The 25,177-nt window shown below is 42.8% G+C and overlaps 1 protein-coding gene across 1 annotated transcript in view; it reads right to left on the minus strand.

Moving 5' to 3' along the window:
• ADAMTS14 (ADAM metallopeptidase with thrombospondin type 1 motif 14) overlaps positions 1–25,177 on the minus strand; it is a 247,040-nt gene that overhangs the window by 122,222 nt on the left and 99,641 nt on the right. The window contains exon 6 of the mRNA XM_069753303.1: positions 9,244–9,327. Coding sequence (XP_069609404.1) covers positions 9,244–9,327 — 84 coding nt within the window. The remainder of the gene's footprint in view (positions 1–9,243; positions 9,328–25,177) is intronic.

The following is a 25,177-nucleotide window of genomic DNA, read 5'->3' on the forward strand; positions in this document are numbered from 1 at the left end:
AACCCTGCTCCCAATGGTGACGACGATGGGCGAATATGTCCCTTCTCCAGGGACTCCTTCACATAACTGCGCATAGCGGTGTGTTCAGGTACGGACAAATTAAATAAACGACCCTTAGGGAATTTACTACCAGGAATCAAATCGATAGCACAATCACAATTCCTATGCGGAGGTAGGGCATCAGACTTGGACTCTTCAAATACATCCTGAAAGTCCGACAAGAACTCTGGGATGTCAGAAGGAATGGATGACGAAATAGACAAAAATGGAACATCACCATGTACTCCCTGACAACCCCAGCTGGTTACCGACATAGAGTTCCAATCCAATACTGGATTATGGGTTTGTAGCCATGGCAACCCCAACACGACCACATCATGCAAATTATGCAGTACCAGAAAGCGAATAACTTCCTGATGTGCAGGAGCCATGCACATGGTCAGCTGGGCCCAGTACTGAGGCTTATTCTTGGCCAAAGGTGTAGCATCAATTCCTCTCAACGGAATAGGACACCGCAAAGGCTCCAAGAAAAATCCACAACGTTTAGCATAATCCAAATCCATCAGATTCAGGGCAGCGCCTGAATCCACAAACGCCATGACAGAATACGATGACAAAGAGCACATTAAGGTAATGGACAAAAGGAATTTGGACTGTACAGTACCAATAACGGCAGAGCTATCGAACCGCCTAGTGCGTTTAGGACAATTAGAAATAGCATGAGTAGAATCACCACAATAGAAACACAGTCTGTTCAGACGTCTGTGTTCTTGCCGTTCTACTTTAGTCATAGTCCTGTCGCACTGCATAGGCTCAGGTTTACTCTCAGGCAGTACCGCCAGATGGTGCACAGATTTACGCTCGCGCAAGCGACGACCGATCTGAATGGCCAAGGACATAGACTCATTCAAACCAGCAGGCATAGGAAATCCCACCATTACATCCTTAAGAGCTTCAGAGAGACCCTTTCTGAACAAAGCCGCTAGTGCAGATTCATTCCACAGAGTGAGTACTGACCATTTCCTAAATTTCTGACAATATACTTCTACATCATCCTGACCCTGGCATAAAGCCAGCAGATTTTTCTCAGCCTGATCCACTGAATTAGGCTCATCGTAAAGCAATCCGAGCGCCAGGAAAAATGCATCAACATTACTCAATGCAGAATCTCCTGGTGCAAGAGAAAACGCCCAGTCCTGTGGGTCGCCGCGCAAAAAAGAAATAATAATCAAAACCTGTTGAATAGGATTACCAGAAGAATGAGGTTTCAAGGCCAAAAATAGCTTACAATTATTTCTGAAGCTCAGGAACTTAGTTCTGTCACCAAAAAACAAATCAGGAATCGGAATTCTTGGTTCTAGCATCGATTTCTGATCAATAGTATCTTGAATCTTTTGTACATTTACAACGAGATTATCCATTGAGGAGCACAGAGCCTGAATATCCATGTCCACAGCTGTGTCCTGAAGCACTCTAATGTCTAGGGGAAAAAAAAGACTGAAGACAGAGCTAAGAAAAAAAAATGATGTCAGGATTTCTTTTTTCCCTCTATTGGGAATCATTGGTGGGGCTCCTTGTACTGTTATGGCTGGCAATCAGGCAACACAGCGTGCAGTAATCAGCGCACATACAGAGATCTGGCAATAACCAAAAACAATAGGACGAGCTCTGAGACGTGGAATCTCTGTAGACTGCAGTACCTGATCTATCCTCACACAACTATAAGCAGCAGTGGATTGCGCCTAACAACTACCTATGCAACTCGGCACTGCCTGAGGAGCTGACTAGCCTGAAGATAGAAATACAAGCCTGACTTACCTCAGAGAAATACCCCAAAGGAATAGGCAGCCCCCCACATATAATGACTGTTAGCAAGATGAAAAGACAAACGTAGGAATGAAATAGATTCAGCAAAGTGAGGCCCGATATTCTAGACAGAGCGAGGATAGCAAAGAGAACTATGCAGTCTACAAAAAACCCTAAAACGAAAACCACGCAAAGGGGCAAAAAGACCCACCGTGCCGAACTAACAGCACGGCGGTGCACCCCTCTGCTTCTCAGAGCTTCCAGCAAAAGACAATAGCAAGCTGGACAGAAAAAAACAGAAAACAAACTAGAAGCACTTATCTAGCAGAGCAGCAGGCCCAAGGAAAGATGCAGTAGCTCAGATCCAACACTGGAACATTGACAAGGAGCAAGGAAGACAGACTCAGGTGGAGCTAAATAGCAAGGCAGCCAACGAGCTCACCAAAACACCTGAGGGAGGAAGCCCAGAGACTGCAATACCACTTGTGACCACAGAAGTGAACTCAGCCACAGAATTCACAACAGTACACCTTTTGAATATTTGTCACATTTTCTTACACCATGATTAAAAAATAATCATCATGTACAGTACTTCGGTACATTTTTTTCTAAAGGTACCGTCACACTAGACGATATCGCTAGCGATCCGTGATGTTGCAGCGTCCTGGCTAGCGATATCGTCCAGTGTGACAGGCAGCAGCGATCAGGATCCTGCTGTGCTGTCGCTGGTCGGGGAAGAAAGTCCAGAACTTTGTTTCGTCGCTGGATCTCCCGCTGACTTCGCTGAATCGGCGTGTGTGACGCCGATTCAGCGATGTCTTCGCTGGTAACCAGGGTAAACATCGGGTTACTAAGTGCAGTGTCGCGCTTAGTAACCCGATGTTTACCCTGGTTACCATCGTTAAAGTAAAAAAAACAAACGCTTCATACTTACCTACCGCTGTCTGTCCCCGGCGCTGTGCTTCTCTGCTCTGGCTGTAAGCACAGCGGCCGGAAAGCAGAGCGGTGATGTCACCGCTCTGCTTTCCGGCTGCCCGGCGCTCACAGCCAGAGCAGAGAAGCACAGCGCCGGGGACAGACAGCGGTAGGTAAGTATGAAGCGTTTGTTTTTTTTACTTTAACGATGGTAACGAGGGTAAACATCGGGTTACTAAGCGCGGCCCTGCGCTTAGTAACCCGATGTTTACCCTGGTTACCCGGGGACCTCGGGATCGTTGGTCGCTGGAGAGCGGTCTGTGTGACAGCTCTCCAGCGACCAAACAGCAACACTGCAGCGATCCGGATCGTTGTCGGTATCGCTGCAGCGTCGCTAAGTGTGACGGTACCTTAAGTGTTCAATGCTCCATTAGCTTGTAGGTTCCAATCATCATCAGCAGTGACTGTCATCAGTAGCAGTAGCCATCGTTCAGCGTAAGGGGCCCACTACGCCTCCACCTCAAACCCTTGTAAAATGAGTAAAAAACAAACATTGCTACAGAGCTTCTTTGAAAAGGGAGAAAGACCCAGTGTTGAGACAGATGAAGACTCCAAGACTTCTAACAAAAGAAAGCTGCATTTAAAAGAAAATGCAATGAGTCCTACTTATTATGGGTTCATCGCAACAGGCGATTCACAAGCCCCAAGTCCACTCTGTGTGTTATGTGGCGAGTCGACCGTCTATCCAATGAGGCCATGAAGCCTTCAAAACTGATTCACCACTTACAGACCAAGCACCCTGCATCAAAAGACAAGCCTTTGGAGTTTTTTTTTTTAAAGAAAAAAGCATGAACACGAAGGACAGAAGAAATTATTGAAGGCCACCACATCAACAAATGTGTCTCCACTGAGAGCATCATTCTTGGTGGCTAACTGCATTGCTAAGGCTAAGAAGCCCTTCACTATTGGTGAAGAGGTGATCCTGCCTGCCGCTAAGGACATTTACCATGAACTTTTTGGAGAGGCTGCAGTTAAAAATGTGGCACAGGTTCCTCTTTCACTAGACGAATTAATGAAATAGCAGAAGACATTGAGGTGCAATTGTTAGAGAGAATTAATACATCACAATGGTACGCAATCCAGGTTGATGAGTCTACTGATGTTGACAACAAAGCAATGATGCTTGTTTATATGCGATATATTTTTCAGGAGGATGTGCATGAGGATATGTTATGTGCATTATTGTTAGCAGCCAACGCCACAGGTGCATTATTCAAGTCTTTGATGATTACATATCAAGAAAATTAAACTGGTCATTTTTTGTAGGTATATGCACCGACGGAGCAGCTGCCATGACTGGATTGTTTTCTGGTTTAACTACTCGGGTCAAACAGGTTGCATCTGAATGTGAGTCTACGCACTGTGTCATCCATAGAGAAATGCTGGCAAGCCGAGAAATGCCACCTGAACTTAAAGGGAACCTGTCACCCCGTTTTTTGAGATTGAGATATAAATACTGTTAAATAGGGCCTGCGCTGTGTGTTACTATAGTGTATGTAGTGTACCCCGATTCCCCACCTATGCTGAGAAATACATTACCAAAGTCGCCGTTTTCGCCTGTCAATCAGGCTGGTCAGGTCGGGAGGGCGTGTTGACAGTGCTGGTTCTTCCTCAGCTTTATGTTGGTGGCGTAGTGGTGTCCGCATGTTGAGGTGACTAATCCACTGTGGGCACGTGAACAAGCAGCGCAGATCGCGCGCTGCTTGTTCACGTGCCCACAGTGGATTAGTTACCTCAACATGCGGACACCACTACACCACCAACGTAAAGCTGAGGAAGAACCAGCGCTGTGAACACGCCCTCCCGACCTGACCAGCCTGATTGACAGGCGAAAACGGCGACTTTGGTAAGTTATTTCTCAGCATAGGTGGGGAATCGGGGTACACTACATACACTATAGTAACACAAAGCGCAGGCCCTATTTAACAGTATTTATATCTCAATCTCAAAAAACGGGGTGACAGGTTCCCTTTAACAGCATTTTGCAAGATGTGATTAAAGTTATTAATCACATCAAAGCATACGCCCTTAACTCACGTCTGTTTGAGCAGCTCTGTGAGTAGATGGATACGGAGCACAAGCGTCTTCTCTTACACACAGAAGTCAGATGGCTTTCTAATGGTAGAGCACTGGCCAGAGTTTTTGAATTACGAGAACCGCTTCATAGATTTCTTTTAGAAAAAGAATTGCCACTTGCAGCACATTTCAGAAGTAAGGAATGGGTCACAAAACTTGCTTACTTATGTGACATATTCAACTTGTTGAACGAATTTAATCTGTCACTTCAGGGCAGAATGACAACTGCCTTCAAGTTGGCAGATAAAGTTGCTGCATTCAAAGCCAAACTAAAAGTGTGGGGACGGTGAGTAAGAACAGGGATATTTGATATGTTTCAAATATTAGCAGAGCAGGGATTTTCGATGAGACTGAGCCTGAACCTTCATTCTCCCAGCTGGTGCATGATCATCTATCTCAGCTTTCAGTACAGTTTGAGCATTACTTTCCAACCAACAAAAGTCCCACGAACTAGGAAGGAATGGATTCACAACCCATTTGTGAACAATCCAGTTGAATCAACATTGTCCATGCTTGAAGAAGACCAATTTGAGATTGCAAATGATGGTAGCCTTAAAAGTATGTTTGAGATGTCAAATCTCCCAACGTTCTGGATTAAAGTCAAGGCAGAATATCCTGAGATCGCCACAAAAGCACTAAAAACTCTGCTTCCATATCCAACATCCTATCTGTGTGAAACTGGATTTTCTGCAATTAAAGCAACAAAAATGACATTACGGAGTAGACTTGACATAAGGAACACATTTCGGGTGTCACTGTCTCCCATCACCCCTAGATGGGACCGTCTTGTTGCAGGAAAACAAGCTCAGTGCTCCCACTGATCCAGGGAAACAAGTCCGGTGCTCCCACTCATTCTAAACCTATGGTGAGTTATAATTAAATAATAAGTATGCACTAAACTAAACTCCAACCCCCTCCATATCCTGCCCCCATATGACCAAAGCTCTGCCACTGTCCCACCCCGTGCTGCGGAGTCATGGAAAAATACTCTTACTTGGAGCTGGTCCCTGATGGAAAAAAGGTTGTGGTCCACTGTTCTAGAGTATGAGAAGCGTAAATCAATTGTTACTGTGCAACTAGTGTTCCGAAGACAGTATGAAAGTGACCGGTACCTGGACACCAGAGCATTCAAAACAAACACTACAACCAAAACCTGGAACGCCAAAGGGAGTGAATCCACACAGGAGATAAATATTAAATAGCCTTTATTATAGTGAAATGGCAACAAAGTTATACATAAAAATATTAAAAAATCAATAAAAACAAGTACGCGGTTTTATAACAGGACAATTAGAAAAAATATACAATTATGGTGATACATATATGTGGTGACCTCCAGTACCGGTTAATACAGATAGAACACTAAAAAAATATAAAAATGTGTAAAGAAGAAAAAAACAAAAAATTAAATTTTTTTTTTTTTTAAATATATATATACAATTATCTGTGTACTGAAACATATGTGCAAAATTGCAAAAACCAAATAATTAAATCGAGCAGCAAAAAATTATTTATCAAAAGAAACTCACTGAATAGTGGCGTGTATGATATACAATATACCCTGTGTTAAAAATATATATGTGCAATATTATAACATAAATAAGAGCCAAGCTATCGGCTCAAAAGCACCGGATAAAGTGCATACGTGCAAAAAAAGAAGATGCAGGAGATGGGCGAAAAAAATAGCCACAAAATAATGAAAGTGAAACAGCACACAATTAACGTACTAAAATATAGTGCAAAAATATAAGGGATCTATCCTTGTGCCACATATGTTAGTGTGCAGAGCCACAAAAAACACACAGCCATAATATGCAATGTGCCATGGGTATTTTCTCAATGGGTGCAGAGCCACAAGTGAAAGCAGTACGCAGCTGCAGGCAAAGTGAACACACCAGCAAGGTGCAAAGTGCAATAAACAAATGTAAAAGAAAGGTCACTGTCTGTAAATTACCTCTCGGGAGAGTCACCAGGTCCTGACACTTTCATTATTTTGTGACTATTTTTTTCGCCCATCTCCTGCATCTTCTTTTTTTGCACGTATGCACTTTATCCGGTGCTTTTGAGCCAATAGCTTGGCTCTTATTTATGTTATAATATTGCACATATATATTTTTAACACAGGGTATATTGTATATCATACACGCCACTATTCAGTGAGTTTCTTTTGATAAATAATTTTTTGCTGCTCGATTTAATTATTTGGTTTTTGCAATTTTGCACATATGTTTCAGTACACAGATAATTGTATATATATATATTTAAAAAAAAAAATTTGTATTTTTTATTTTTTTCTTCTTTACACATTTTTATATTTTTTTAGTGTTCTATCTGTATTAACCGGTACTGGAGGTCACCACATATATGTATCACCATAATTGTATTTTTTTTCTAATTGTCCTGTTATAAAACCGCGTACTTGTTTTTATTGATTTTTTAATATTTTTATGTATAACTTTGTTGCCATTTCACTATAATAAAGGCTATTTAATATTTATCTCCTGTGTGGATTCACTCCCTTTGGCGTTCCAGGTTTTGGTTGTAGTGTTTGTTTTCACATTTTAGTGTTTAGTCACTATCCTTTCACAGAGCACTGATATTATTGATTTCAGATTTATATTATTATTCATATATCATTTTATATTTTATTGGTGCATCTGTGTTTTTTAACTTTTAACACCAGAGCATTCAGTGGTGGCATCAACAATTTAAGGACACAGGATGCTTGTGTTCGTAAAAGTCCCAGATGACCAAGTTTTACAGGCAAAACAGTGGACAGAGTTAGAGAGACTTTTGCACGTAGCCCACAGAAATCTACACGATGTGCAAGTTTTGAACTTGCCATTCCTCAGCCTACTATTTTGAATATTCTCCAATGGCGACTGCATGAGAAACCATACCGCATACAGCTATTTCCACATTTATGCATCCACTACGAATTCTGTGCACTTTTTCAGGCAACCTTTTAAAATGACAAATTTGCTTCCCGGCTAGTGTTCAATGACGAGGCAACCTTCCACTTAAGGGTAAAGGTGAACTATCAAAATGTCTGAATATGGGGAACGTAAAATCTCAATGCCACTGTGGAAATTGAAAGAAATTCTGTAAAAGTAAATGTTTTCTGTGCAGTCTCGAAAACAAAGGTGTACAGGCCCTTTTTCTTCTGAAAATACAGTGACGGGCCCATCGAAACTCGATATGTTACAGTTATGGTTGTCTCCACTACTGACAATTGATTTAAAAGACTTTTTTTTCCAACAAGACGGAGCTTCACATCACTGGCATTCAGAGGTGAGTCGCTATCTCAACGAGGAACTCCCAAACTGGTGGATTGATGATGTACTGGTGTTGACTTGAAACCTTCCGATAAGCACCACAGGTCTCCCGATATAACAGTGTGTGACTTCTTCCTTGGGGGGTATGTCAAAGACATTGTTTACATGCCGCCTTTGCCAGCAACACTGGATGAGCTCCAGGACCGCTCTAATGATCATTGACCGGGACATGCTGCAGTGTGTTTGGGTCAAACTGGATTTCTCCATAGATGTGTCATGTGACAAAAGGAAAACACGTAAAACATTTGTAAGAATGTGTTAAACCTGGAGAGGTTATGTTCATTATCATGTGCTATTCACTATAGTACATGTAATACATTTTGAAATATATCTCTTTGAAACCCTATGAATATTTTTAATCACCCTGTAGTTCGTTAATTTATTTTTTTGCAAAACATTTTCTACTATTTGATAGCATTATTTGGTGTGCATATATGTTAGCATTTATTTATTTATTTATTTATTTATTTATTTATTTTTTATGGGAAATGGGGGTGCGGTGATGCAAATAACAGAGCAATTCTGCCATAGTTTTATTTGTTTAATAAGGAGTTTGAATAATGTAATGAATGATAATATTTTTATGATATTTTTGCTTGTTTTAATTTTACTAAACTTTACAGAATTTTTGTTTCTAACATTAACAGATTTTAACTATTTTGCTACTAAGCTACATATGGCAGCCATGAGCTCTTCTTCAACTTTCAACCCTTGCGAGCCTCCTTCTCTTATTTTGATCAATTGCTGTGGAAGATTGGCTGTGAATCATGGCATGAACTCAACTTTTTTGTTTGCATCTTTTGTGTATGTATCACTATACTGTACAGTTACAACCCTGTTTTTTAAGGGCAAAATTCCAGCACTGCAAATGTTTCGCATGTGGCTCCAAGTGAGTAAAAAGTGAAATATGTTGAAGAAAAATATTTCATACATTTCTCTGTTGGTTTCAATAAAACTATTTCCATTTTCCAATAGTCCAGAACATTTTACATGTACTGTATGGCCAACTGAAAAGCACTTAGATCCTAACATCATATTCTTGAATTCTTACCTGTCTGTATCCTACCATGATCATCCGAACCAGCACTATGTTAATATGGACCCCCAGCGATTCATCATGGTAAATTTCATCAACCTGAAAGAGAAAACCTAATTTATATATTTACAGTATTTTTAATATATCTAATAAATTAACTGGAAATTCCATAAAGTCCCAAAAATACTAAGTATATGAATTAAAAAACTACATTACTGCATGACATGTTTCATTATGAATGCAAAAGAAACCTATTAACCCTTTCATTTTGTGATGGTACAGAAAGCCGATACCTATAATCCTACTATCCATAAATACCACATAAATATGCTACACAGAAGTATCACAAATCCCTGTCTTTCTCTCTATCTCTACAATATATATATATATATATACATGCAAACCAGAGTAATTAAAATGGACTGGAGTTATATGTGCCAGACTTCTTTTTGGTAAAGGTTGGATTTCATGAGTCAAGCTACAATTTCTGTATAAGCGAAGTTTTTGGGGATGAATAAAAAGTTTTCTCTTGAGCAGCTCAGAGCTACGCAGACTCTTTACTTGCGAGTTTCAGGCAGAGCTGGCACTGCTCCTTGATTGACAGTTCTGATGAGCAGAATTGTAGTATTACTGGAATTATAAAGCTCAGCACATGTTTTGCTGTCACATATTCAGTTATCAGTGGTTTGTTCTGAGTTTACACTGCTACCTCTGTATTTACACATAAAGATAACAGGGCATTTGAATGAGCTCAGTGAGAGCTGTGATTAAGAGAACTGCTCTAAAAGCAGTTATCATGGGGGCAGGTGATTTTGCAAGATTTATAACAGCAGTGTCACAGGCTTACTGTGACAGAGAGGGGCCAGAAGACTGCAGTGTCTAATGCCACATACTCCTGCACTTATCAGAAGCACTTCACCATCATATTAAACAGTGCAGGTTTCTGTTAGCAGTGCAGGGGTTAATCTGTTCAGCTGAGAGCTCCTGGACTTTTCCTGTTTTGATCATCTCAGCTGTTCAGTGATGGCCTGGCCACTCTCTTCTGCTACATATCCTCACCAAGGTTAGTTTCATACTGCCTGGTTCCGGAAGTTGGAGGTGTTGGTTGATTGTGGAGGCATTTGGAGCACTGTTGAGAAGACTGCTGCATGGTGATTTGTCTGTGTGTGCATCCTCATCCTCTCCTATTTGATTTTTCCTTCCTTTACTTCCCAGGGTTCCACTCTGTTGTTGTATGTGATTGGTATTTTCATTTATTTCTGTATGTCTTCCCTTGTTAGTCTGGTTTGTCTATTCTTATAAACTACAATTCCCCACTTCTCTGGGTGGGGGAGGGGATAGAGAAGGGCTGATTTTGAAGCTCAGCAATGCATGTGGCTCCAGCATCTTCACAATAAGAAGTAAACCGGGGAGCAGAGATAGCTAGGACGCCCCTAGCTTTAGGGATAGGGAAGGAGCCCCTAGCCCCGGGATATCCTGAAACAGTTCCAATACAAGCATCTTATCAGGAGCTGAGAAGGATGGAGGTGAGCTGATAACTTCTGTACTGAAATAAACTGGCTGGAGAGAGCTGACTGGTACGTTACAATTCAACCCATCTCTTGGAATATATCTAGTGCGTACAGGTGGCCAGGGTCTGTGCAGGCACTGGAAGCCAAGCTTCATGGAAACCAGCAGTACACTATCTATGTAAGTTAAAAACTCTCATTGCAAGAGAATGACAGCAGGCAGAAAAAAACAACAAGGTATTTGCAAATTTGCTTATTTTTATGCTATCTAATTTAAATAATTTAATAATTTGAGAATACTCCTTTAAAAAAGAAAGAGAACTTAAGCATTGGCACCAATCTTTAAAAAAGGCACAAATACTAAAGAGCAAATTAATATATAGAGAAACAACAATGATGAATTGGGGTTGAAGAATTTACAAAACCAGCTCTTCAGATATACCAGAGACCCATCCAGATCTGCCTGCCATATGTGGGGATATGGAGGGTAGAAGCAACTTGTTTGCATGGTTACTCTGGTTTTCATTTATCGTTAGTGATTGTTGTGCACAGGGAACTCTCACAATAGTGTTCATTGCCACTTTAATTTCTGTCTTACCGTAATATTGGTTGTCACAATACGACAACCAATGCCATTTTATGACTATAGTCTGTTGTTTAGGCCACTCTGTTATAAACTTCATTTATACACCTGTAGGAGTACTTCATTTACTATTGGTTTCTATGGGTTTTACTACATAATAAAGACTATATATATGTGATACATTCTAGCCGGCATTTATTTATTTGGTGTTTGGTACTGAAAGAGTTGAAACCCATAAACTGTGAAGAAGAGAGGATAACTAGCAATATGGAATCCCCTTTCTTCCGGATCAAGGTATCATATATCCCACTGACTTTGCTTTTTCATTCCTAGAACACAGTTCCAATTGTGCTCCTGGTGGATGAAGGATGGAGCTGCTTCGAGAGATGTTAACGCCAAATAAAGAAACGTATATCAGAGGACAGACTGTTTGAAGAGTCTCCATAGATACATAAATATACAAACTTTCTGACCTTCCCCTTTTTACCACTTGTTTTAACAGAGTTCTGAAAACTTTGCTGAGGCTTAGGTGAAACATTAATAGAAGCAAGATAGAACTGTCTGGTGGTATATCATATTAAGCTAGAAATAAGCTATTTACAGTACTATCAGCTCACTGCAGAAAGCTGCCACGAGGTACAAAAAACTCAAAAGAAGAAACTACCGTAATCTCAATAAAGGCTTAACACTGGTGCATCTAAATCTGTTGACTTTCAGATATTTTACACTTGCAATAAATCTCTAAATTTTACTAGTAATGGGAATATACTGTACATAAAACTAATTTTCCATCTTAAAAACACCTACTCACCTACTCTATGTAGACTCAGTTGTCAACAGCTGAACACAGCAGGCCCAGACCTCAAGCTTCTTTTTCGTTTAATGGGAATCTGGCACCAGGTTTTCTCTGCCCTGTGTGCATGTAGCATGATATAGGGGCTGCTCTATATAACCCAGTCCACACCAGTGATTTGCAGCTTACTGTGTACATTGTGCATAGACAGAAAGCTGCCAATCAGTGGTGGGGGTGAGGTTATTCAAAACACATAGTTATGAAGGACTACATGGAAGCTGGTTTACTACTCCTAGAGTGATAATCTCCTGCTGACAAAACTGTGATTTTATCAAAAATACATCAAGCAGCTTAGTATATACAGTTGTGGCCAAAAGTATTGACACCCCTGCAATTCTGTCAGATAATACTCCGTTTCTTCCTGAAAATGATTGCAAACACAAATTATTTGGTATTATTATCTTCACTTAATTTGTCTTAAATTAAAAAACACAAAAAAGAATTGTCCTAAAGCCAAATTGGATATAATTCCACATCAAACATAAAAAGGGGTGGGCAAAAGTATTGGCATTGTTCAAAAATCATGTAATGCTTCTCTAATTTGTGTAATTAACAGCACCTGTAACTTACCTGTGACACCTAACAGGTGTTGGCAATAACTAAATCACACTTGTAGCCAGTTGACATGGATGAAAGTTGACTCAACCTCTGTCCTGTGTCCTTTTTGTACCACATTGAGCATGGAAAAAATAAAGAAGACCAAAGAACTGTCTGAGAACTTGAGAAACCAAATTGTGAGGAAGCATGAGCAATCTCAAGGCTACAAGTCCATCTCCAAAGACCTGAATGTTCCTGTGTCTACTATGCGCAGTGTAATCAAGAAGTTTAATGCCCATGGCACTGTGGCTAACCTCCCTAGATGTGGACGGAAAAGAAAAATTGACAAAAGATTTCAACGCAAGATTGTGCGGATGTTGGATAAAGAACCTTGACTTAAGGTACCGTCACACTATACGATTTACCTACGATCACGACCAGCGATATGACCTGGCCGTGATCGTAGGTAAATCGTAGTGTGGTCGCTGGGGAGCTGTCACACAGACAGCTCTCCAGCGACCAACGATGCCGAGGTCCCTGGGTAACCAGGGTAAACATCGGGTAACTAAGCGCAGGACCGCGCTTAGTTACCCGATGTTTACCCTGGTTACAAGCGTTAAACTAAAAAAAAAAACCAAACAGCACATACTTACATTCTGGTGTCCGTCAGGTCCCTTGCAGTCTGCTTCCCGCACTCAGTGACTGCCGGCCGTAAAGTGAAAGTGAAAGCACAGCCGCTGTGCTCTGCTTTCACTTTACGGCCGGCAGTCACAGTGCGGGAAGCAGACGGCAAGGGACCTGACGGACACCAGAATGTAAGTATGTGCTGTTTGTTTTTTTTTAGTTTAACGCTTGTAACCAGGGTAAACATCGGGTAACTAAGCGCGGTCCTGCGCTTAGTTACCCGATGTTTACCCTGGTTACAAGCGAACGCATAGCTGGATCGCATCGCTAGATCGCTAGATCGGTGTCACACACACCGATCTAGCGATGACAGCGGGAGATCCAGCGATGAAAGAAAGTTCCATACGATCTGCTACGACGTACGATTCTCAGCAGGATCCCTGATCGCTGCTGCATGTCAGACACAGCGATATCGTAACGATATCGCTGGAACGTCACGAATCGTACCATCGTAGCGATCGAAATGTTATAGTGTGACGATACCCTAACATTCAAACAAGTTCAAGCTGCTCTGCAGTCCGAGGGTACAACAGTGTCAACCCGTACTATTCGTTGGCGTCTGAATGAAAAGGGACTGTATGGTAGGAGACCCAGGAAGACCCCACTTCTTACCCCGAGACATAAAAAAGCCAGGCTGGAGTTTGCCAAAACTTACCTAAAAAAGCCTAAAACATTTTGGAAGAATGTTCTCTGGTCAGATGAAACAAAAGTAGAGCTTTTTGGGCAAACGTATCAACATAGAGTTTACAGAAGAAAGAAAGAGGCATTCAAAGAAAAGAACAGGGTCCCTACAGTCAAACATGGCGGAGGTTCCCTGATGTTTTGGGGTTGCTTTGCTGCCTCTGGCACTGGACTGCTTGACCGTGTGCATGGCATTATGAAGTCTGACGACTACCAACAAATTTTGCAGCATAATGTAGGGCCCAGTGTGAGAAAGCTTGGTTTCCCTCAGAGGTCATGGGTCTTCCAGCAGGACAATGACCCAAACCACACTTCAAAAAGTACTAGAAAATGGTTTGAGAGAAAGCACTGGAGACTTCTAAGGTGGCCAGCAAGGAGTCCAGACCTGAATCCCATAGAAGGCCTGTGGAGAGATCTAAAAATGGCAGTTTGGAGAAGGCACCCTTCAAATATCAGGGACCTGGAGCAGTTTGCCAAAGAAGAATGGTCTAAAATTCCAGCAGAGCATTGTAAGAAACTCATTGATAGTTACCGGAGGCAGTTGGTCGCAGTTATTTTGGTTAAAGGTTGTGCAACCAAGTATTAGGCTGAAGGTGCCAATACTTTTGTCTGGCCCATTTTTGGAGTTTTGTGTTAAATGATCAATGTTTTGCTTTTTGCTTCATTCTCTTTTGTGTTTTTTCATTTAAGACAAATTAAATGAAGATAATAATACCAAAGAATTTGTGATTGCAATCATTTTCAGGAACAAACGGAGTATTATCTGACAGAATTGCAGGGGTGTCAATAGTTTTGGCCACAACTGTAGGAGCCAACCTTACTTTAACACCAAGAAGGGAAAACGGATGGGGATTCACAGGCAAGAACTGGGTCAGAAAGGTGAGACGCTGTGGTAGCAGGTGGTACATCCGAGAGGCAAGGTTTCAAGGAACTGTGACTAATGAAAACCACTGTGCAATATCTGTGACTGAACGGAACTTGTTGAGTAAAGTTAATATGTTGAAAATAGACAATGAGTCTGTCAATGTGTGGTGGCATATGTAACCGGGATCGCAGGATGAGAGATAATCTCCAAACCCAAACTGTTAACCGGTAGGCTGAAAGACCTTTATAGAAATGCAAGTCAATGACCTTCAGAGTGCGATCATTGGAAGTGAGCACATAGTGACTGTGCTTTCTGCAGCAGCAAATCCAGGCTGGGATAGTGGCAGAGAAATTGCTGTACCACCAGTTTGAAGACATGAGCCATGCAAGGCATGTGTGTGAGTTTTCCCTGGCGTAGAGCTGCCAACAGGTTTGCAACATTATGGCACACGGTCTTCCATGGTTCCAGATTTAGTGAACACAGCTATTGCGCTAACTCGGCCTGGATAGCTGTCCACAACTCTTGTGACTGCGCACTCCAAAGCATATCATTTAAACACTGCCTGATTGCAGTGAGCCATGGCTGTGCAGTACAGAGGTGGGGGGATTCTCTTTGCATTGTTGGAATCCGTGTCCCATTAAGGGCGCAGTTGGAGGCCCTAGAGGAGGTGGAGGAGCCAGAAACAGTGGAGGAAGTGTTTGATACAGATGTTTGTCCTGTAAGCCTTGGGGATTCCAAGACTTGTGTAGCAGCCCCTTGACCATCTTCCCCAACAGCCACCAGAGACACTGAGTGCCCAGTCAGCAAGATGCCCCAGCCTATGTTTGCTCATCCAGATGTCAGTGGTGAAATGCATAATGGAAGACATAGAGTTTTTTTAGTTAATGGATGATGTTGTCTGCGACATGCTTGTGTAGCACAGGCACAGCTTTCTTAAAGAAGTAATGGCGACTGGGCAACTGGTACTGGTGGACTGCAATGGCCATCAGCATCCGGAAACCGTCTGTATCCACCAGGAGGAAAGGCAGCATTTCCATGGCCAACAGATTGGCGATGGTGCAGTTCAAGCTCTTAGCTTTGGCATATGTAGGTGGAAACATTCTTTTACAAGACCACAACTGTGGAACCGAGGGCCGGCTGCGGTGCTAAGAGAGGGTGGTTAGGGGGAACAGGGCAAACTGCTGGACTGAGTGAGGTGCATGCGGAGATAGTAACATAGTAACATAGTAACATAGTTAGTAAGGCCGAAAAAAGACATTTGTCCATCCAGTTCAGCCTATATTCCATCATAATAAATACCCAGATCTACGTCCTTCTACAGAACCTAATAATTGTATGATACAATATTGTTCTGCTCCAGGTGTTATGGTGTTATGGTGGATATGGTGGATTGAGAAAGAAGTGTTTTGCTTGGTGAAACAAAAACAGCAGGCACGTCCACTTCTGTAACAGCTGACGGGCTTTCATTCACCCTGATTGTAGGGTGTAAACAAGTGGGGATGATGTGGCCGGAGACCTGTGTGAGAACACATGGCACGGTGACAGAGGAGGAAGAAGCAGTAGAAGTGGTTGATGAGACGGCCAGTGGTTGGCGAGGCCCGCTAGTCCGCATTTTAGCGCAGTGAGAATCCCACACTAAAGCATGTTGATCGCGCATGTACTGGTTCATGCATGTACAGTAGTAGTCAAATTATTGCAATTTTTGCATCATCTGAGTCTTTTATTGCAAATTTGGCAGATAACATTAGGTGGGTCTGTGACGGGGTGTACGGCAGAGCAAGAAGGGACAACAGGCCGAGGGATGATTCTACAGATTTATTATCAAGAACGCTGGAACAACACATGCAGGTAGATCTACAGAGTCCACAATTAGTCCAAGGGATCATATTCGGGGGCACCTCCCGATAATCCTTGTGCCAGGTAACAAAGCAATAGTCCACAATTAGTCCAAGGGATCCCAAAACAATCCCACGAATGACGAGATAAGTCCTCAGCTCAAGTCTCGCCCCGTTCGCTTCCGCAGTCACAGCTGGACGTGGGGTCTTGCCTCAGCTAAGAATCCCCACTCCTTCTCCTTCAAGGATCAACTCACATCTGATCTCAAAATAAGAATGGATTGTCTGAGCTCCTGGGATCCGCCCATGAAGGGGGGTAGGGGTCACACCTTCTATTCAATGATTGGGTCCACCAGAAGATTCTAGACTGGTGGGCTCCAAGTAGTCTATGTAGTATGTACATTTGACTAGACACCTGCAGTGAGGAAGAATGGCTATTCTTTCACTAGTGATGTTGACAAAGCTTAATTACATTATAGCTTAGGGCTGCAAGTATTGGGGGAAAGAGACAAAGAAGTAAGACAGGCAATTAACAGTAAAAAGAAAGCATTTGCACTACTAAAGCAGGATGGCACCATTGAAGCTCTAAAAAACTATAGGGAGAAAAATACTTTATCTAAAAAACTAATTAAAGCTGCCAAAAAGGAAACAGAGAAGCACATTGCTAAGGAGAGTAAAACTAATCCCAAACTGTTCTTCAACTATATCAATAGTAAAAGAATAAAAACTGAAAATGTAGGCCCCTTAAAAAATAGTGAGGAAAGAATGGTTGTAGATGACGAGGAAAAAGCTAACATATTAAACACCTTCTTCTCCACGGTATTCACGGTGGAAAATGAAATGCTAGGTGAAATCCCAAGAAACAATGAAAACCCTATATTAAGGGTCACCAATCTAACCCAAGAAGAGGTGAGAAACCGGCTAAATAAGATTAAAATAGATAAATCTCTGGGTCCGGATGGCATACACCCACGAGTACTAAGAGAACTAAGTAATGTAATAGATAAACCATTATTTCTTATTTTTAGTGACTCTATAGCGACAGGGTCTGTTCCGCAGGACTGGCGCATAGCAAATGTGGTGCCAATATTCAAAAAGGGCTCTAAAAGTGAACCTGGAAATTATAGGCCAGTAAGTCTAACCTCTATTGTTGGTAAAATATTTGAAGGGTTTCTGAGGGATGTTATTCTGGATTATCTCAATGAGAATAACTGTTTAACTCCATATCAGCATGGGTTTATGAGAAATCGCTCCTGTCAAACCAATCTAATCAGTTTTTATGAAGAGGTAAGCTATAGACTGGACCACGGTGAGTCATTGGACGTGGTATATCTCGATTTTTCCAAAGCGTTTGATACCGTGCCGCACAAGAGGTTGCTACACAAAATGAGAATGCTTGGTCTGGGGGAAAATGTGTGTAAATGGGTTAGTAACTGGCTTAGTGATAGAAAGCAGAGGGTGGTTATAAATGGTATAGTCTCTAACTGGGTCGCTGTGACCAGTGGGGTACCGCAGGGGTCAGTATTGGGACCTGTTCTCTTCAACATATTCATTAATGATCTGGTAGAAGGTTTACACAGTAAAATATCGATATTTGCAGATGATACAAAACTATGTAAAGCAGTTAATACAAGAGAAGATAGTATTCTGCTACAGATGGATCTGGATAAGTTGGAAACTTGGGCTGAAAGGTGGCAGATGAGGTTTAACAATGATAAATGTAAGGTTATACACATGGGAAGAAGGAATCAATATCACCATTACACACTGAATGGGAAACCACTGGGTAAATCTGACAGGGAGAAGGACTTGGGGATCCTAGTTAATGATAAACTTACCTGGAGCAGCCAGTGCCAGGCAGCAGCTGCCAAGGCAAACAGGATCATGGGGTGCATTAAAAGAGGTCTGGATACACATGATGAGAGCATTATACTGCCTCTGTACAAATCCCTAGTTAGACCGCACATGGAGTACTGTGTCCAGTTTTGGGCACCGGTGCTCAGGAAGGATATAATGGAACTAGAGAGAGTACAAAGGAGGGCAACAAAATTAATAAAGGGGATGGGAGAACTACAATACCCAGATAGATTAGCGAAATTAGGATTATTTAGTCTAGAAAAAAGACGACTGAGGGGCGATCTAATAACCATGTATAAGTATATAAGGGGACAATACAAATATCTCGCTGAGGATCTGTTTATACCAAGGAAGGTGACGGGCACAAGGGGGCATTCTTTGCGTCTGGAGGAGAGAAGGTTTTTCCACCAACATAGAAGAGGATTCTTTACTGTTAGGGCAGTGAGAATCTGGAATTGCTTGCCTGAGGAGGTGGTGATGGCGAACTCAGTCGAGGGGTTCAAGAGAGGCCTGGATGTCTTCCTGGAGCAGAACAATATTGTATCATACAATTATTAGGTTCTGTAGAAGGACGTAGATCTGGGTATTTATTATGATGGAATATAGGCTGAACTGGATGGACAAATGTCTTTTTTCGGCCTTACTAACTATGTTACTATGTTACTATGTATGTTACATATTGTTACAGGTGAACTCCCAGCACAAGAAAATACATAAATTACAGCTAATAGAAACCAGAGAACAGTTACATACATCAAATGGCATGTTATTCAAATACAGGACAGGGCAAAAGTACATATCATGACACTCCCTTCCCCTCCCAATTTGTGTACGTACTAGGGACCTCTACAGGTCGCTGGTTAAGTACACACAGGCATGGCTGACCGGACTCAGGGCTCCTCTTGCCTGGACAGTCCATCTGCATTTTGGTGTTGGCTGCCTCTTCTATACTGTATGGTAAAGTTATAGGGCTGCAGAGCCAGGCTCCATCGTAGTAAGCGTCCATTGTCCCCAGAGACTATGTTCAGCCAGATGAGGGGATTGTGATCAGTAACCACAGTGAATTCTCGTCCATACAGATACGAGCAGCCAGAACAGGGTCGCAGACCAGAGTGTCCTTCAGCCGGTTAAAAGCCTCATCACAGGCTGGAGTCCAGATCACCAGCCGGGGCATCGTTTTCTTGGTCAGGTCGGTAAGAGGCTTGGCCACAGTGCTGAAATGAGCAACAAATTTTCGGTAATAACTGGCAGTGCCCAAAAAAGCCATAACTTGTTTCTTAGTTTGGGGTACAGGCCAGTCTCTAATAGCCTGGATTTTGGTGGGTTCAGGACGGAGCTTCCCTCCTCCCACTCTATGCCCTAGGTACTGGACTTCACCCATCCCCAATTGGCATTTATCTGGTCGAATGGTTAGGCCTGCTGCAAGAAGCAAGTCAAGAATAATGGCTACTTGGTTCAGATGTTCCTCCCACGTCTGGCTGAAGATGGCGATATCATCCAAGTAGGCACAAGCAAAGTCACCACATCCCCGGAGGATCTGGTCCACCATTCTCTGGAAGGTTGCAGGGGCATTCTTCATTCCAAAGGGCATGTTTAGAAATTCATACAGACCAAAGGGGGTTATAAAAGCGGACCGTTCTCTCCCTTCCTCTGTCAGGGGGATTTGCCAGTATCCCTTACTGAGATCCAAGGTAGTGACATATCGGGACCCAGCCAGGCGGTCTAGAAGTTCGTCAATACGGGGCATTGGGTAAGGATCACTGACGGTATGGTCGTTTAGTCGTCGATAGTCCACACAAAACCGAGTACTCCCATCCTTCTTGGGTACTAACACCACAGGAGAGGCCCAAGGGCTATGGGAGGCCTGGATTACCCCAAGCTGTAACATCTCCTCCAGTTCGTGCTGCATGGTGTGTCGAAATGATTCAGGTACCCAGTAAGGAGCCTGTTGTATGGGACGGATACCCTGAGTGTCCACATGATGTTGGGTGACGGTGGTTCGACCTGGTTGGGATGAGAAAGCAGCCCGTCTCTGTTGAAGCACTCCCAGCATCTGGTTTTTCTGTAAGGAATCCAAGTGATCTCTCAGACGAACATGTTCCACAGTGGATGGGGCTCTCGCTGCTTCAACGAGATCAGGTAGGGAGTCCTCATCCTCTTGACTATCTTCTGAAGCCAGCTGACAGCTTGCTATCATTGGAATGTTTCGGTCATGGTAGTCCTTAATCATATTCACATGGACAGTCTTTTGTCTTAGCCCCTGATCATCGGCTGTGCCAGTAGTTCTGGTGGCCTCATTTCCATGGATGGGTTGTAAACGTCCACATCCGCTGCTCTCTTGGCTTGACTTCTGGTTACCGCACCGACAAAGTGGCAATGAAGATTTCCCACATCATTTCCTAGAAGAACATCTGTAGGGACTGAATCCAGCTCTTCTCCTGGTGAGGGGGTCTCCGGCTGCAGTCTTTCCTCCATTTGCTGTGAGGATCCTTCCTCAGCGTCATCTTGCAGGAGAACTCCTTCCAAAGCCTCAATAAGCTGCTCCTTGGAGAGTCCCTTGTAGCTGACTCCCAGTTCACGGGCCTTTGTTTGTAGGTTCATCGCAGTCCAGTTCTTGTACTCTGTGGTGCTGGTTCCCGATGTTGATGGGCCTTTGTCCTCCATTCCTTCTGCTCTGATCCCTCTGCTGCCAACCAGTTTGTGATGGGGTCGGTGTACGGCAGAGCAAGAAGGGACAACAGGCCGAGGGATGATTCTACAGATTTATTATCAAGAACGCTGGAACAACACATGCAGGTAGATCTACAGAGTCCACAATTAGTCCAAGGGATCATATTCGGGGGCACCTCCCGATAATCCTTGTGCCAGGTAACAAAGCAATAGTCCACAATTAGTCCAAGGGATCCCAAAACAATCCCACGAATGACGAGATATGTCCTCAGCTCAAGTCTCGCCCCGTTCGCTTCCGCAGTCACAGCTGGACGTGGGGTCTTGCCTCAGCTAAGAATCCCCACTCCTTCTCCTTCAAGGATCAACTCACATCTGATCTCAAAATAAGAATGGATTGTCTGAGCTCCTGGGATCCACCCATGAAGGGGGGTAGGGGTCACACCTTCTATTCAATGGTTGGATCCACCAGAAGATTCTAGACTGGTGGGCTCCAAGTTGTCTATGTAGTATGTACATTTGACTAGCCACCTGCTGTGAGGAAGAATGGCTATTCTTTCACTAGTGATGTTGACAAAGCTTAATTACATTATAGCTTAGGGCTGCAAGCATTGAGGGAAGGAGACATATTGTTACAGGTGAACTCCCAGCACAAGAAAATACATAAATTACAGCTAATAGAAACCAGAGAACAGTTACATACATCAAATGGCATATTATTCAAATACAGGACAGGGCAAAAGTACATATCATGACAGGGTCATCCTTTGCAACCTCAAAAAATGCACAGGCTAGGCAACCCTTGATGCCCCTGCGAACTGCAGAATCATGACCAGTGTTGGCAATCTGCAACATAACCTCCTCGTGTTCCTCCTTTACCACCTTTTCTGCTGAGCTACTCAGCTGCGTGTCTCTGGGTTCAGACCCAGTGGGACCAACAACCTCATTGTCATCCAGTCAGTTCTCCCAATCTTTGCTCCGAGAGTCACCCTACTCCTCTTCCTGTCCTGACACCACAGTGAAGATTCAACATGAAAAAATGTTGGGCATCGGTGCAGATTTCCTTCTCTGGATTCTGTGAATCTTTGTAGCAGATCTCTGATGCCTGTTGTGAATTCTGTGGCAGAGTTCACTCCTGTGGTCACAAGTGGTACTTCGGCTGATTCTCTCTGGGATCTTCCGTTTGTGGAGGAAAGTGGTACTGCAGCTTCTGAGTTTCCTCCCTCAGGTGATCTGGTGAGCTCGTTAGCTTCTTCTCTACTTAACTCCACCTGATGCTTTGATCCATGCTTCCTGCCAATGTTCCAGTGTAGGACTTGTTTTTTCCCTGGATCATTCCTGTGGCCTGCTGCTCTGCAAAGCTAAGTTTTGCTTATGTTATTTTGTTGCTATTTTTCAGTCCAGCTTGCTTTATTGGTTTTTCTCGCCTGCTGGAAGCTCTGAGACGCAGAGGGACCACCTCCGTACCGTTAGTCGGTGCGGAGGGTCTTTTTGTCCCCTCTGCGTGGTTATTTATAGGTTTTTGTGCTGACCGCAAAGTTATCTTCCCTATCCTCGTTCTGTTCAGCTAGTCGGGCCTCACTTTGCTAAATCTGTTTCATCTCTATGTTTGTGTTTTCATCTTACTCACAGTCATTATATGTGGGGGGCTGCCTTTTCCTTTGGGGAATTTCTCTGAGGCAAGGTAGGCTTATTTTTCTATTTTTAGGACTAGCTAGTTTCTCAGGCTGTGATGAGGCGCCTAGGTTCTGGTCAGGAGCGCTCCACGGCTACCTTTAGTGTGGTTTGATAGGATTAGGGATTGCGGTCTGCAGAGTTCCCACGTCTCAGAGCTCGTTCTATTATTTTGGGTTATTGTCAGATCACTCCATGTCCATGTCCATGTCTGACCTCCATGTCCATTGTGATTCTGAATTGCCTTTCATAACAGATGCCCATGGAATAGAATGTGTAGACAGCCCTGCAGACTGGCCCATCTGTGGTTCACCGCAGTCAGTTGAGTGGTTGGAAATTTGTGATGCGGGGGAAACAAGGGTGATTGGGGTGCCAACTTTGAGCATTTTACTGTGCGTGGTGTTAAGGTGGAGGAAGAAAAGGAGATGCCACTTGATGCAGCATTTGCCATCTACTGAAGCACATGCTTCTTCTGAGCCTCATCTACAAGGCATACCGCTGTGTGGCTACCAAAGAAAGAGAGTCGAGTAGCCCATCCAGATAACAGATGTTGTCACCTGTCTTTGAATAGGATGAGACGGTATTTGTTCAGTTGAGCTTCCATTAACATTAACACCTAACCCACGTACATGTACAATACCAAGCCTATTCCCCCTTCCACCATGACCTCGGCTTTTCCCACTCATGTTGTATGTACCCTTCCCCTGCTGTTTCACAACCTTAGGCCCACAGCTGTCAGTCACCTATCACTAAAGGAACAATCATTTATTTTCTTAGATAGTGTTCCTGATCAACACCCTTAGACCTAATGATTTAGATTAGCAAATGGGGCCTCCTGATCCCTCAGTGCAACATAGTTTTAGCCCAAACTATTTGGATTATCAAATAGGGTCTCCTGGCTGAACCCCTATATTAGGACTATTTTAGCCCAAATGATTTGGATTAGCAAATGAGGTCTCCAGAAGGCAACACAGTTTTAACACAACCTAGTTAGGTGCAGGAGCAGCCTCTAGCTGTTACACTGAGAAAATGGCACCATCATAACAATATGGCAGCTTTTTATATGGAGAGGGACATGTGACTTCAGTAGCGAATCACAGAAAACCTTGTGTCATGACTTTGTTGATGGTGTCTGTGACCTGATTGGCAGCCAGAATGTACACGCTTCAAGCTATGACATAAAAAAAGAAATAAAAATTATACTCCGCCGCTTCTCTGACCTAAACATACCCCCTTCTCTCATAAAACACGTCTCTCCGCTTATCATACAGCACCACTATCCTAGATCAATTGAAAACAAAAGAATTAGTGGAAACGCTATCATTTACCGATCTTTGACTGAAATTTGACGACTTTGAAGAAATTTGCTCAGAAAACCGAACACAAATCCGAATGTGCTACGTTCATGCTGAATTTGAGATGGGCGAACGTTTACGAACAAGTTCGCTCATCTCAATTCTTAATGCTGTGTAAAAAGGGCATGTTCCTTCAATTTAAGCAATATGGATGGGATTTATAGATATCTCATGCCCCCTGTTTTTTCTTATTCATTGTAAACTGACCTGTTGTGGTGTTTGAAATCTGCAACATGTAAATTTTTCTTGCATGGGCAATTTTTTCATAACCTAATCCTGCTGTACTCTTCTCTATAACTTTATCCCTGACATGTCTGGTGTGTTCCTTGGTTTTCATGATGCTGTTTGATCCCTAATGTTCTCAAAGAAACTTCGGAGGCCTTCCCAGAACAACTGTAGTTGCAGTATACGGACAACAAATTACACACAGGTTTATCAATCTAATCATGTGACTTCTGGATACAACTGTTCACTCAGGATTTTATTCAGGGGCGTCAGGCTACAGGAGGCTGAATACAAGTGCATGTCACAAATTTCAGATTTATGTTTTTAAAATAATTAGAAAACCATGCATCATTAATTTCCTTTACACTTCACAAATACATGTTACGGTACTTTGTGTTGATATATCACCTAAAATCCTAATAAAATCGTTGCAGGAGCAGCGTGAAAATATGTGGCAAATGTTAAGGGGTACGAATACTAGACTGCTGTCTAAATAAATGACTGACTCTCTATAGAGCCATGGAACATTACTTGGAATATAAGCCAACCCAATGACACCCATCTGTAGACAGCACTTTTTGGAGAATCCACTACAAATTTAGTTTTAAGTGTTTCTTTATCAAGT

The sequence above is a fragment of the Ranitomeya imitator genome, chromosome 2 (assembly GCF_032444005.1).
Source record: "Ranitomeya imitator isolate aRanImi1 chromosome 2, aRanImi1.pri, whole genome shotgun sequence".
NCBI lineage: Eukaryota > Metazoa > Chordata > Amphibia > Anura > Dendrobatidae > Ranitomeya > Ranitomeya imitator.